At 36.7% G+C, this 14,805-nt stretch overlaps 1 protein-coding gene across 1 annotated transcript in view; it reads left to right on the top strand.

Annotated features, from left to right (window-relative positions):
- The window catches only part of LOC114658215 (V-type proton ATPase 116 kDa subunit a 4-like), a 62,541-nt gene that overhangs the window by 8,477 nt on the left and 39,259 nt on the right, over window positions 1-14,805 (top strand). Inside the window, exons 3-9 of the mRNA XM_028810342.2 lie at window positions 1,006-1,084; window positions 9,805-9,905; window positions 10,480-10,605; window positions 11,592-11,689; window positions 12,525-12,645; window positions 13,300-13,382; window positions 14,623-14,716. Of these exons, the coding sequence (XP_028666175.1) occupies window positions 1,006-1,084; window positions 9,805-9,905; window positions 10,480-10,605; window positions 11,592-11,689; window positions 12,525-12,645; window positions 13,300-13,382; window positions 14,623-14,716 (702 nt within the window). The remainder of the gene's footprint in view (window positions 1-1,005; window positions 1,085-9,804; window positions 9,906-10,479; window positions 10,606-11,591; window positions 11,690-12,524; window positions 12,646-13,299; window positions 13,383-14,622; window positions 14,717-14,805) is intronic.

Genomic DNA, 14,805 nt, shown 5'->3' with positions numbered 1-14,805 from the left:
TAAATAACCTACAATAATAGGTAAGTTCTGCTCTGATAGATTTATTTTCTTTTTGTGGTTTTAATGTGCCATGCAATATACCACAAGATCAGTCATTCTACCATCCTCAACAAAAATAGGTTACGACTTGTTTTAGAGGCAGAGGCTAAATTTATGAGCTGTGGATAATGAGTAATAAAAACAATGAGATTGCAAGCAGCAGAAATTATATTTCTTCACAGGGCCACTGGGCTAATAATCCCACTCGCAAAACAAGTTGTAAGTGAACCTAATAAGGCGGTAAGGTTTATAAGAGTGTGGGAAGGATTTATAAAGCCTTAAAATATATATAAATGATAAAATAACTATAAGGTCGCTACTTCGCGGATTTTCACCTATCGCGGGGGGCTCTGGAACGTAACCCCCGCAATAGGTGAGGGATGACCGTATACAAGAATTCAAACTTAGTCCTTTTCACAAATCTGTGAAAAAAATGTTATCAGTAATATAGGCATGTAGAATGTTGTTTTAAGCTGCTTCTAGGTTGCTGATTACGAATATGATAATATTTTTGATATTTGATTCTTTACCAATGGCCCTCACCCTCTAAGAGCAACTCCCAGAAAGTTAAAAATGACAAATTTCCAACATAAGTATGTGGGTTATTGTTTTAGAATATTTCAAGATCAGTGATTACGAGATGTTATTTTTGATTTTTGATCTTTTACTAGGGCTCTTGGTCTCTATGGACTCCTATCAGAAGGTGTAAAATGATATTATTTCATTAAAATTGAAATGTTTGACACAACTATTCCTATTCCTGTTTATTATGTACCTCATGAAATAAATCATTACATTTCTCATGAACACCGCAAATTAGGGCAGCTTATGATAATTCATACTTTTTTGTTATACATGTATTACAGCAAATTGCAGGTGTAATGTCACTTGTGGAAAACAATGAACTATAGGAATGTTTGGGCTAGATGGAGAACTGAAATATGTTGTTATTTCTGCATATTTTAGCTTAATGAAAATGTGAATGCCTTCCAAAGAAAATATGTGAATGAAGTAAGAAGATGTGAAACAATGGAAAGAATTATCAGTAAGTATTATCTAAAGCTAAGAGTAAATCAAAGTTGCTATTCCAGTACAATCATTGACTTTCAAGCAGTCCACTTTAAAATCAGCTTCTGACTTCATAAAGCAGTAATTACACTAAAAGGCACAGAAAGTTCCTTGTTGGAGTTTAAAAAGAGCATTCCTTTCTCATTCAGAATAAGATGTGCAAAATCTTTGAAGTTTCAAGAAAAAATCTTTCATTATTTGAGTTCCTAAGGTTAGTATACAATTTTAAACTGAATGAGGAATTGCACGCCTTTATGCATATAGCCAATGCTTTATGATATCAAAGGCCAGCATTAGCAGCCCTGGTGCGACAGCTTGTTCTTCCAGGAACACCAGAAACCCAACTATAAAATTATAGAATTGGTCTAAATATTTTTGCAAGGCACTGCATATTTTATTGCAATGGCTGGCAAAAATATTCAGACCAATTCTATAATTTTACTGAATTACAAGTCTTTTGTCTCTAATATATTTTATTTCAAAGCTGTGGAGCTAAAATTTCATTTTTTGCCAGTTACAGCTCCTAGGCCAAGATGAAAGAATAGCTTTGCAAAATATAAGGTAATTAGACCTATTTATTTCCCTAGCTGATGTCTTTATCCAAAGTGACTTACAAATATAGCTTATTGTTCCCATATTTCTGCAGCAGAAGTTGGAGAAGTAGGAGAGCCAGAGTAGCAAGTTTCAGAACGTTTGTTATAGTTTTGGGAGAGACTATCACAGGCAAATTTTTGTTATTGTTGCTTTTAACAATGTACATTAGAAACAAACAATTTGATAATTATTAATTATCAAAGTAGAACTCTGAGCCTGTGATTAATAAAGAATTGAAGAGAAATTTATACTTTACTTCATATGAGGTCATTTTGATAGATAGATAGATAGATAGATAGATAGATAGATAGATAGATAGATAGATAGATAGATAGATAGATAGATAGATAGATAGATAGATAGATAGATAGATAGATAGATAGATAGATAGATAGATAGTAATGTATTTGTCCTCAAGGAGAAACTAGACTTTTACAGAAGCTCTTTAAATAAATAAATATATACATTTAATATTTTGTATGCATAAAATTTTTTTTTTTGCCCAGTGTAGAACATTCTACTTCAATTATGAAAACTGCATAGATATTTGTATATTATTCCTAATAGGTTGCCTTTAAACTATTACATTCAGATTAACTCCAGTTGGTCATATTCATGTGTGTATGTTTTACAATTACATAAGTCATTACATAGGTTATGGATATGACCACCATCATCAATAGCAAAAATAAAAAGGTATGTACATGAAGAAAACACTTAAGAAGAAGAAACAGTGATTTGATGTGAGTTATGGAGATTTTTGGAACTTTTTGATAGTGTATTTTATTTAAACATGTGTAGCCTATCCAGTGACATTGCACCACAGGCAAGAAATTTCCCAATAGAATTTTCACAATGACATAGAATAGTTGGAATTTTGACTTGGAACCAACCTATATATACAGTATTGCATGTATATTTTTCATACATTGCAAGAAGTTTCATTTTTATTATTGTATCTGATATTATTCTATATTGCACTGCGTCCATAGGTTGAAGTGCACTTAATAATAATAAATTGAATTGAGTTGAATATACAAGACTATTAAAATAAAAGTTCTACCCTCAGCTTTCCTTAAAATTCGACACAGCATTAGCCAATTTTGCTCTAGCAAGGAAAGAAAAAGTGTCTAAACAATAACCTGCGGACAGTGAAAATAATATAAATGTTTGTCCAGTATATTGTTCTTGATGATTAACCACTGTAGGTTGTTAATAACGTGGGATTTCAGCACCTCCTGAATGTGTTAGGACCCAAGTACATCATTCCAAGTCATACCAACGTCACAGAGGTTATCTTACCAAGGATGCACAAGTTTGTAAAAAAGTATGTCTGCAACTTATTGTATGACATAACAGCTATCAGCTTCACCACTGAAATTTGGAGCTGCAGTGTTTGTCCAATGTCTATCATCAGTTTAACTGCACAGTGGATAGATGAGAATGTCACTCTCCAGTGGGTTATGCTGCATGCAAAGCAGTTTTGATGCTACCATACAAGCAACACAATTGCAGATGCATTTCAAGAAATGCTTTGTAATTTTGCCCATTGCACGTTGTGGTCCTCCACAATGCCAAGAATATGATAAAAGTCATTGATTACACTGGAGTCCCAAGCTTTCCTGTGTTGCTCATACACTCCAGCTGGCAGTAGCAAAGAATGTTTTTGCATAGTGAAGTGTTGCAGATGCTCTGACAGATGGGCATGAAATAGTTGAGCCACTTAGAGGACATTCAGCATCGCCACTCTACTTGATCCAGGGTATGCCAATTTTTTTAGGCAATGTGATGCCCTTAGTTAACACTAGAATTACCAGAGCAAACGAAAAAAACTCATAAATCCGGCCCACCTTAAATCCCTTCGCACCTCTCCATCAGCCCCTTTTGTCTTATAAATGTGTCGATAAGCCCAAGCAGCAAGCAGAAACGTTTAACAATGTGTTTACATAGATTGTTATAGACACAAAACACACATGAAATTATTTCCCCTCACAATTCTAGGTAGCTCACTCCTAGATAATCAATCAAGGCAGGAACTGGGAGAACTCCTTGCCTGTTCTGGGGCAGTGGGGGGATGGTATTGCAGGCTACTTGCTGCTTGGGCTTATCAACACATTTACAAGACAAAAGAGGCTGATAGAGAGGTGTGAAGGGATTTAAGGTGGGCTTGTATTTACAAGTTTTCGTTGGCTCTGGTAATTCTAGTGTTAGAAGAAGCAGGTGAGGACCAATGTTCCCTCTAAGCTGAGCACGTGAGCGATCGCTCACACAAATTCAGAGCGTCGCTCATACTTCCCGCACGATCGCTCATTCCAACGGTGTCGCTCGTACTTATTGCATGATCGCTCACTCCAACCGTCAGAGTTGGTGCTCATAAATTTTTGGCTTAAACAAAATGTCGCTCATAAACAATGTTTTTTGCTCACTATATGCTACTCCTTAGAGGGAACATTAGTGAGGACGTGCCACTGTTTGCTTTTTCTAGGTTACATATTCTGTTGTTAATGGGGAAACTAAACGGTAAATGCTAATTTAACTTACTTAAAATTAGAAAAGTAATGAACTTCACTATTTAAATTACAATATGTATTTTCACATATTTTATTAACTTGGAAATGTTTCGTTACCTTCTAACCTTTTTGTAATTGAAAAGTTTCAGACACGATAAACACCCAGTTGTCTCTTTCTATTTTAATCAATTAAATGAATCACTCAAGGGTCACTTAATATGCATACTAATTTTCATAATGATCTAATGATCATATTAAAAGTAAGTGTGTTTTTTTAAAGAAATGATGAATGTGTTTCTTTGCAAAACATGGTATCTGATGGATCTATTTTCTGGTATAAAGTGATAGAATAGAAGTTCATGTTGTGCTTAATCATTCTTTCATAATGTGAAGCATTACTGATTTAGAGTTTTGTTATTTGCTTTAACAGTGCAATCAAGCACTGAATATAAAACTTACATATTGGTTTTATTGGTATGTGCGTCTGCATCAATATCAATGACTCTACTTTCAAATTGATTATTTTACAGGAGCAATGCTGTTTTTGCTTTGTCTAAGAAAGATCACATATTTGTATCTCAATTCATTATTTTAATGTTTTATATAATCACTATTAAAACTTCATTCAATGGAATATATTATTTTGAATCTGCATGCCTTAGCATTATATTTTCACAAATTTGTATCCTGAACATGACTATGTAAATAAATTTAAAGAATTTGTTATTAATTACTTCTCTAGGTCAGGTCAGGTCAGATCAGGTCAGGTTGGGGAGCATGCACAGGTACAGCATGATGCCGCACCCACCACACAACGAAACAGCTTGGGATTCCAGTTGGCAACACCCAGGCAGACACGGGGTCCAATCCCACCCTCCAGAAATGACCATCTATCTGCCACAGCCAGGTGTTACATGGGCATCCCCTTGGTCTGGTCCAGCCATTCACATCCTGAACAAACGGATCCTGCAAGATAGATCACCCTCAGGGAATTGCACCACATGGCTGTAGTGCTATAACTGACGCTCCTACACAATGCAGATAATGTACCTCATTTAGGACTCCCATTAGCAACTCCTTGTTCGACACAAAGTCAAACCAGTGGTTCCCAAGGATTCTTTGAAGAAACATAGCACCCAAGGAGTCCAGTCTTCATCCCAGGTCATTGGATAGCATCCATGTCTTACAACCATATAGCAAAACAGGAAGCACCAGGACTTGGACCTTCATCCTTTTGCAGAAATATGGGGAGTGTCACAAACTCCTTTTCTGCAACCTCATGGGCCTCCATGCTCTCCCAATCCATATACTGACTTCACAGGAAGAGTCACCACAGAAATAAATGTTGCTGCCGAGGTAAGTAAACTTCTCAAAGAAGTCGACATCCTTTCCACAGACAGACATACTGCTGATGGCTATGCCCAAGAGATCATTAAAGGTCTGGATCTTGGTTTTATCCAGGACACTCACAAGTCCAGACACTCAGACTCCTCGCTCAGTCTCTGGAGAGCCCAGATCAGAGCCTCCATTGAGTCCACAAAGATCACAGCATTGTCGGCAAAGTCAAGATCAGTGAATCATGCTTCACCAACAGATGCACCACAGCCACTGGACACCACGACCCTGCCCAACACCCAGTCCATGCAAGCATTGAACAGAATAAGAGCAAGAACACACCCCTGATGAACCCCAGAATCAACTGGGAAAAATGCAAAGGTTCTGCCTCTACTCTGCACAGCACACACAGAACCAGTTTAAAGGCTGGGCAAGATACCCAGCAACTTCAGAGGGATCCCACAAAGTCTCAGGATGTCCTATAAGGCAACTCAATCAACTGAGTAAAATGCTTTATGAAAATCAACAAAGACTGTAAATAAACTCTGTTGATATTTGTGTTTACACTTGATGAGAACCCTCAGTGTCAAGATGTGTTTGATGGTAGACGTCTTAGGCATAAAATCAGATTGCTGCAGTCACTGCCAGGTGAGCAAGTGATCATGAATCCTATTGAAGATGACCCTAGCAAGAACCTTACCCGGCCCCAAAAGCAGTGTTACCCCCCTGTAATTGTCACAATTTAAGCATTCACCCATCCCTTTCCAAATAAGAATGGCATATCCCATTTTCCAGTCAGTTGGGATGATGCCCATCTCCCAAATGGAAGAAAAATTGCTTGCAATGCCAGGAGGACAGCCTTACCACCAGCCTAGAGAAGTTCAACCCAGATACCACAGATCTCTGCAGCCTTCCCTATCCTCAGCTGGTTCACCACCTTTGCAATCTCAGTGAGATTAGGTGGTTCACAGCTAATTGGAGGATCAGCTTCAAGAACTGTGTAAACAGAGATGGCCAACATTCTAGCCAGAGGATCAGCTCTAAATGGCTGCTCAAAGTAGCCAGCCCAGCAGGTTACAATTGCAGCATCATCCGTAAGAATGTGACTCTCCGTGGAACAGATTCAGATGTGCACAATGCTTTGATTCCTCTGTAAGCAGGATGTGAGTCACTAGACCATAGATGGTGTCTCACAGATTTGTCTAACAAATGCTTTTTTATCCACCCTCAGAGCCCTTATCCCTCTTAGTTATCCCTTATCTTATCTTACCCCTTATCTTTATCCCTTATCCTTTACCATTATCTTATCCCTTATCCCTCTCAGTTCCCAATACAGACAGGAGTTGCTATCAAGCTGTGCGCTGTGACTCTTCGATGATATCATGATATCCAAGGTGTCCTGCGAGATGAAACACTTCCTTCTGGAAACACCAGCAACACCAACACAACTCTCAGCAACTTTCAGGGTCTTCTCCCACATCACATTAGAATCAGCAGTCGCACCTAAGTCTGCAAGTTCCTCACACAATTTGAGTGAAACCTCATTAGAAACAGCCTGATCTTGGAGTCTGGCCAGGTCCAGACTCATTTTCCTAGTAGGTTGTAACCTACTGGACCTAAGTTAGATCTTCAGAGTATCAACAACAAATCTGTGGTCAGAATTCACAAACTGGGCACTTCTGTAGACCCTGCAGTTCTGTAGGAGCCTCCTTAAAAAATCCTTAATTGCCTAAATTTCTTAAAAGAAATATGTAGCATTTTTAATAATCTCTTTAATTACTTACATAAAATGTTTTTAAGTATCAAAAAGTGTTGAATGAATATACATAACATTGGCATGCATATCATCAGAAACAAAACATTTCCTGTTATAAATTGTAAAAGAGGGACAAAAGGCAGAAAAAAGGTTTTGGGGTAGCCACCCAGTATATGTGGCATGAAACATGCTATAAATGAAGCAAAGAGTAATCACTAAGGACCAAATCCAAACAGAACTGACAATGTTTTTAGCAGGTTGTCTTTTATAGAAGTAGACAGGAAGGGGTGTGCTTGTAGGACCAGAACCGGAAATGATGTCATGCTGAATCCTCTTTGGAGGGTCTGGAAACGAGAGAAGAGAGGCAGAGAGAGAGAGAGAAAGAGAGTGAGGGTTAGTTAGTACACATTGTCACTCCTGGCCCGACGTAGAAGTACAATCACTTAAGCCCTTCAACAGACTCCCATGCGCATGTGTGTGAAAAGATATACTGATCGGTTCTTTTCAAGTTCTTTTCAAGAGATGGCATTGCTGGAGCTTGAGGCAGCTGAACAGGATTATGTGGCACTGCCTGCCAAAAGTCCCTGGAATGACCAGACGAGTAGTAGTTTGAAGAGTATATTTAATGAGATTGTAGATTAACATGTAGCAGCACTAATGCACCATGCTCCAGTAGCTGTTGTCATACAGCTGGAAACATACCTGGGAGAGACCATTGTTTCTCATTCAGACAAACTGCTTACGTCCTGTACAATACTGGTTCCTCACTTTGTTTCAGATATCAAGGAAATACCTTTCAGTCCCATGCAGTAGTGTAGAGAATGAGATATTATTTAGTGCACATATTGTTAATGAAACCAGAAACAAGCTAAAGCTGAACATGCAGAGATGCTTCTGTTCCTCAAAAAGAATCTGCCACTTACTTTCCCAAAAGAGTCGCAGAACTATCCAGTGGCAGGTGTTCCCCTATGACTTTTGACCTATATACCTTTACACCACTGAGCTAGCTATCTTAAAAATGGCATACCCATATGAGAAATGTTCTTGTTATGTTTAGCCAATTTCCCATGAACACTGTGTTGTACTATTACATCTCATGTTAAAAGACGTGAAACAACGTTGGTTTGTTTTACATACTGTACATTACTTGAATGTTTATTTTTAATTTTTTTTCTGTGAAATATGAGCCATTTTTAAAAAGGTGTTGTAATCCAATCTATGTAATTTACCCTACTTTGACTTATTTTTTCATTTTTGAATTATTTTATTCCAAATTATGAGTCTTATATTTGATGTTAACAGTGAGGATGACAGTTGATGGACATTAACAAATACTATCTTCTAGCCTTACTACAATGGTATTGGTATCAGTTGCAATAATTATGAGTCCAAGACATTATAAAGGTTTGGGGCAGCCACCCGTATATTGTTTTTCCCAGCTGCAAAAGGGTTTTTAGAATCACAAGTACGATGTGCATCTCACAGAGTCCAAGACAGGACTGTCTATAGTAGCCCAAGATGGAGGCTTTAAAGGTCTGGAAAAGAAATAATGTCATCAAAATGGCCGGAACCAGAAGTGATGTCAGCAAAGGGGCCGGCTTCGGAAGTGACGTCAGCAAAGGGGCCGGCTTCGGAAGTGATGTCTTCTGAGGCGCTGGAACCTTGCAGGATTTCCCAAGAAAGGTCTGTAGGGAACTAAAAAAGACAGTCAGCGCACTCCACCACCCCCCGGTCAGATGTTTTATTTCATTTACTCAGACCCTTTAGCTGTCTCCTACTCGCATGTGTGTGACACAGTATTGGCAAAAACTAAAAAACAAGTATCAATGCTTCCCTACTTTACATAAAACACATATATCTTGTTTAATTTACTTTTGTATTTGTCATTTGAAAAAGGCTGAAGATTTAATATAAAGTGGTGAGAAAACTACCAGAGAAACCTTCAGTTATCTCATATAATTTAACAGGAAATGAATATATTACATTCAATTCTCACCTTATATATTACTTATTAATCAGTTATAGTTATGTGTTCAGTAAGAATTCAGCATTTTATCTATTTATAAAGAAGTATCTATTTACTAGTCTTCAGTGGAAGTGAAAACCTGTCATGCTGAAATACAAATTTAAACAAAGCACAAATTATAGGTGAATACTCATTTTTTTCTGACCAATTGAAGACATTAGCGTTTTGACAAGGTTATAACTTAAACAGTTCTGAATAAAAAAAATAATGGATAAAATGTACATTCTATGTACAAATGTATATTTTGCTGATAAAATGTGTATTGTGTTGAGTTGTTGTTTGTATTGTATTGAGTTAAGCATCTATTGGATCCTTTAACTCCTCAGTACATTTAATTACTTATAATTAAATATGTGTAATGACTAGAGGCAAAGGACAAAGTTCACTATCCTTGAATTTGTACTTAAACCTGAAATTTCATGACATTTTTATATAAGGTGAAATTATGACTTGAAATGACCTGTATCTATGAACAGATTTCTTGGAAAGGGAAATACAAGGGGACCAGATATTTATGGCAGACTGTGAGCAAAATGTACCCCAGGCACCTCTTCCAAGGGAAATTATTGACATTGAGGTAAATTGACTATTTTATTTTTTAAATTAATAAATATAGGTATTGTTACACCGCTGGAAAAAATATTTTAGAAATGAAATTTTACCTACGTATAGTTATTATCTTTGGTTAATGTTTAAGCTATATGAAGAGCTGCAACTTTTCTTTTTCAGTATATAAAGTGATTCCCATACCCATCTGTTTATCTGTTTTATTTATAGTTAATCCAGATTTACCTAATACTGGAATATTATTTCTTACAGTCCTTAATAAAGATACATTTAGTGATCATTATTGCTTTTTATTTTCCCAGATGAATTTATATCAAACACTCAATTTCTGGGGTGCCATTCAGACTGTCAAAATTCAGTACAAGCACACAGTTTGTACAGTGGCATTCAAACAACATATATTTTTATTGAGGAACAAGAAACAAAATATATGGTAAAGCTGTTTATGTATGCAGATTACAACCAGACTGTAACCTGATAAAATAGAAATCATATAAATACATAATGCATACATGGATTTATGTGCTTCTTTTTTCTGTTTTGTAAATGTAATAGTAAATTGTAGATATTTTTATATTTTATAGTCTGCTCTTGAGAAACTGGAAAATGAATTAGTTGAGGTCAATCAAAACCAGCAGACCCTGAAAACAAACTTTGTGGAACTTAATGAACTGAAGCATTTACTCAAGAAAACACAGGAGTTTTTTGAGGTATCATATTTGTATAGAATCGTATAGCAATGTTCCTGAAGTATGAAAAGATTATTTTGTTTGTTTTACACAATGTTTAATATTTTATTTATTTTGGATAGCAATTCTGAAGTGGTCAATGTCAGTAGTAGCACTGGGTCACATCACAAACCTTATCTACTGCCTACATTCATTATTATGTATAGTGTTCATCATAAAAAATGTATAAAAAGATCAGATTCATCCATCCATTTTCCAAACCTGCTTTATCCTGAGTAGGGTCACAGGGAAGCTGGAGCTTATCCCAGCAATCTTGGGGTGCTCCATCACGTCAGATCAAATTCCATGAAAGCTAAAGTATGAAAATGTCTTGTGCTGAAATTCAGTATTATATGTTAGCTTTTTTTTTTTTTTAAACACTAATCCAATTGCCGTCTGTCATGTAATTTATGAGCTAAAGATATCCCAAAGTGAAACTTAGATGGTTCCATGTCAAGTCATTTTTAAAAACATGAAAATATATAATATACTACCATGTACAATTTCAGCACTCTCTTTCTGTGAGCCTTGCTTTCGTTCTGTTAGACAAATTGTGAATGAAGTACAATTGATGTGCATTTGTAGGATTAGTTTGGCAGATTTTTAGATACATAGATATTTTCAGATTTTCTTTTTTTCTATATTAGATTTCCACACCACAAAGATGTTTTGGTTTGTCCATTATAAATGAGTGTAACCTTGTGTGCATGCACATGAATGTAACCTGCTACTGTTACCTCATCCATTGTTGGTTTCTGCCTTATACCCAGTATTGCAAGGCAAGACTTCTGCACATGACCTTCAACCAAGATTTAAATTCATTGAATAATTGGATAGATTTACAGTGTCTAGGAGGCACTACCATATATTAGTGTAGTCAGTGGCATTTATTATCATTTTCACATTCTACACAAGAAGGACATTTTTCAGAGTTTGACATTTATGCTTTTTTGTATTGTTTTCCACAGAAAGAAGTAAGTGTCCCAGAAGACATGTTTAATGAAGACACCACTGCTTTGCTTGAACTACGCAGTACTCCTGCAGCTGTAGCTGCTGGCAAACTTGGGTGTGTGTTGAGCTTGCTGACTATTTATGCCATGCTATAGGTTCTGAAAATATATGTGTTTGTGTTAAACTTTACTGCTACAGTATCTCAAATGCAAAGTTTTGCTTTAATCATTTTTATATTTCTGTTCTACTAAAAAAAACTGAAATATTACTGACTCTCTAAAAATACAGTGTACATATTATGTTATCATCAAAAGGTTATTTGCAATTAGGACTAACATTCTCCTATGTTCTTTGGTAGAGGGGATTGACATTTATCAGAATAATAGTTTTTTTGGTTAGGTGTAAGGGAAGATACATGCACAGCCTAAACAGCTTAATAGCTTTGCATAAGCAAGCTACAGATCATAATTGCTAGAGAAAAATGCATCTTCCTCTGTTTTTTATTAATTTTTTTTATGGTTTACTAATTGTAAAAGACTGCCAACATTACACGATGTGGGGCTGTATGGTGATACAATTATACTGCTACTGCATCACATGTCCAGAATTCTGGATTCAAATACAGGCCCAGGCACAATCTCTGTGGATGATGCACACTCCCTGACTGTCTGTGTGGGTTTTTCTCTGGGTCATCCAGTTTTACACCAGATCACAAAGGAGTCTGTATGTGTTTTAGGTTAAAAGGCTATATGGGTGGTTTGTGAGAGTGTCATATGATGGAGTGGCTCTCTTATACTGCAGAGTTAGGTTTTGCCTTGTGGTTAATGCTGCTGGAATGGGAAACTATCCATAGCTTTTAGCTGGATTAAAAATGAAAGAAAGACAAGAAGACTTCTTACATTTAACATTATTGCTTTCTCTTCAAATATACCAAAATATTTTTTCTTAAGTTTTGTGGCAGGAGTAATAAACAGAGAAAGGATGGTCACTTTTGAGCGTTTGTTATGGAGAGCATGTAGAGGAAATGTGTACATAAAGCAGAGTGACTTGGATGCTGAGGACCCTGTTTCTGTAAGTTGAACATTTTCATATTTTCAATATAAAACAATCTGGTAAACTAATCTTTCTCAATTTTACATCTGTTATCTGAATATGTCACTTACAGAGAGCCATTGAAGTGAATTATTTGCTTTCAAATAACATATTGGAAGAAATTCATTTATCTTTTGATTAACATTATTATGGAATTAAGATGTCATGGTGGTACAGTAGTTTGTGCCACTGCATCACAGATCCATTTTCTGAGATGGGTCATTGCCTGTGTGGAGTTTTCATTTTATTTATCTCAATCTTTTATCTTGGACCTCCTGTTTTTCCTCCTTCAGCCAGAAAACTGCTCATTGAATTGGCAGCTCTGATTTGGTCCAGTCTGGGTGTACCCTTTGATGTACTTGCATCTTTTAGGTTCCTGCCCTATACTGCTGGGATAGTCTCCAGCTCACCTCATCTCTGTAACAGATAAATGATATTTATAATATGGTGATGATTAGTATTACATTACATTACATTAGTAGTAGTTATGCAGTAATAGGTCACTCTTAGTTGTTAAGTGAAATTGGCATGAGTCAGAGTTAGTAAGCCTAAAATTCTTACCCTAAACTAAAAGCATAACAATTTTATGACCTCTTAATATACTAAGTAAGTGTACATATACATTTGTTTTAGAATCAAGGAGCGAAGAAGAATGCCTTCATCATATTCTTTCAAGGAGAACAACTTAAGAATAAAATTCTAAAGATATGTGATGGGTGAGTAAGACAGAAAATCTTTATGCAAACAAAAGATTATTGAAATGCACTTTGGGTTTATATTTAATATAATGGTATTCAGGAATTGGCATGGTAGCGCAGTGGTAGCATTGCTGCCTCGCAGTAAGGGGACCTGGGTTTGCTTCCCGGGTCCTCCCTGCGTGGAGTTTGCATGTTCTCTCCATGTCTGCATGGGTTTCCTCCCACAGTCCAAAGACATGCAGGTTAGGTGCATTGGCAATCCTAAATTGTCCCTAGTATGTGTGTGTGTGCCCTGCAGTGGGCTGGTTCCCTGCCTGGGGTTTGTTTCCTGCCTTGCACCTTGTGTTGGCTGGGATTGGCTCCAGCAGACCCCAGTGACTCTGTGTTAGGAAATAGCGGGTTGGAAAATGACTGACTGACTGACTGGTATCCAGGAATAGCTTTACAGGGTTTTCTTTGAAACTATTACACCACTGATCACATTAAGGGATACTGTGTTCTTTTCAGTCTGACAGAGTTATATGTAGATGCAGCAGCCATTTTGCAGCAATATGCTCACCACACATTAGCTCTTAGGTGGAAAAGTGGTGAGGGATAGCCAGCAACAGGGGTAAATTTAGCTAGAACATCAGGATACACACTACTCTTTACAAAGGATGCCTAGGGATCTTTTATGACCAGAGAGTCAGGACCTTGATTTTACATCTTATCCAAAGGATGGCACCATTTTTAATACACGGTGTCCCTGTCACTGTACTGGGGCATTTGGATCCACATTCAGACTACAGGGTAGATGCCCCCTGCCGGCTTTGCAAACACCTTTTACAGCAGCAACTCATGCTTTTCCTAGTTGGTTTCCTATCCAAGTACTGGACAGGCCCGAACATGCTTGGCTTCAGGTGCAAAACCTGTTTTAAAATGCATCTGGTATGGTTGATGGCATACATATACAGTATATACTTAAGCAATTAGCTCCACCTTAGAGCTAATGAATTATTGATATTCTCTCTCTGTCACTCCTTCACTCAATCACTATCTTTCACTGTATATTGTATAATGTATATCACAGTATATTCAAGCATTTGATGAAAGGTGAGATTCAGCCTTGTGGCTACTGCTCCACTGATATGCTTTGGCTTCCCTGCAATCCTAGACTTAATAAAGACTGTAAAAATCAAGGAATGTCTTAACAGTACACATATTTTAATTGTTTGATAAAATGGTTTAATAGCAACTGTAATGCTTTTACATTTTGTAGATTTCATGCTTCAGTTTATCCTTGTCCAGAGAATGCAAATGAAAGGCGTGAGATGCTCAGTGGACTAAATACACGTATAGAAGATTTGAACCTGGTAAATATTATATGTTATGTCAATTGTCTTTATGTATACTATAGGACACATACCAAAATAGTGTATTATAATATAGATAATGTTTAAAT

The sequence above is a fragment of the Erpetoichthys calabaricus genome, chromosome 1, assembly GCF_900747795.2.
Source record: "Erpetoichthys calabaricus chromosome 1, fErpCal1.3, whole genome shotgun sequence".
Taxonomy (NCBI): Eukaryota; Metazoa; Chordata; class Cladistia; order Polypteriformes; family Polypteridae; genus Erpetoichthys; species Erpetoichthys calabaricus.
This window is presented reverse-complemented; position numbering and strand designations above follow the sequence as displayed.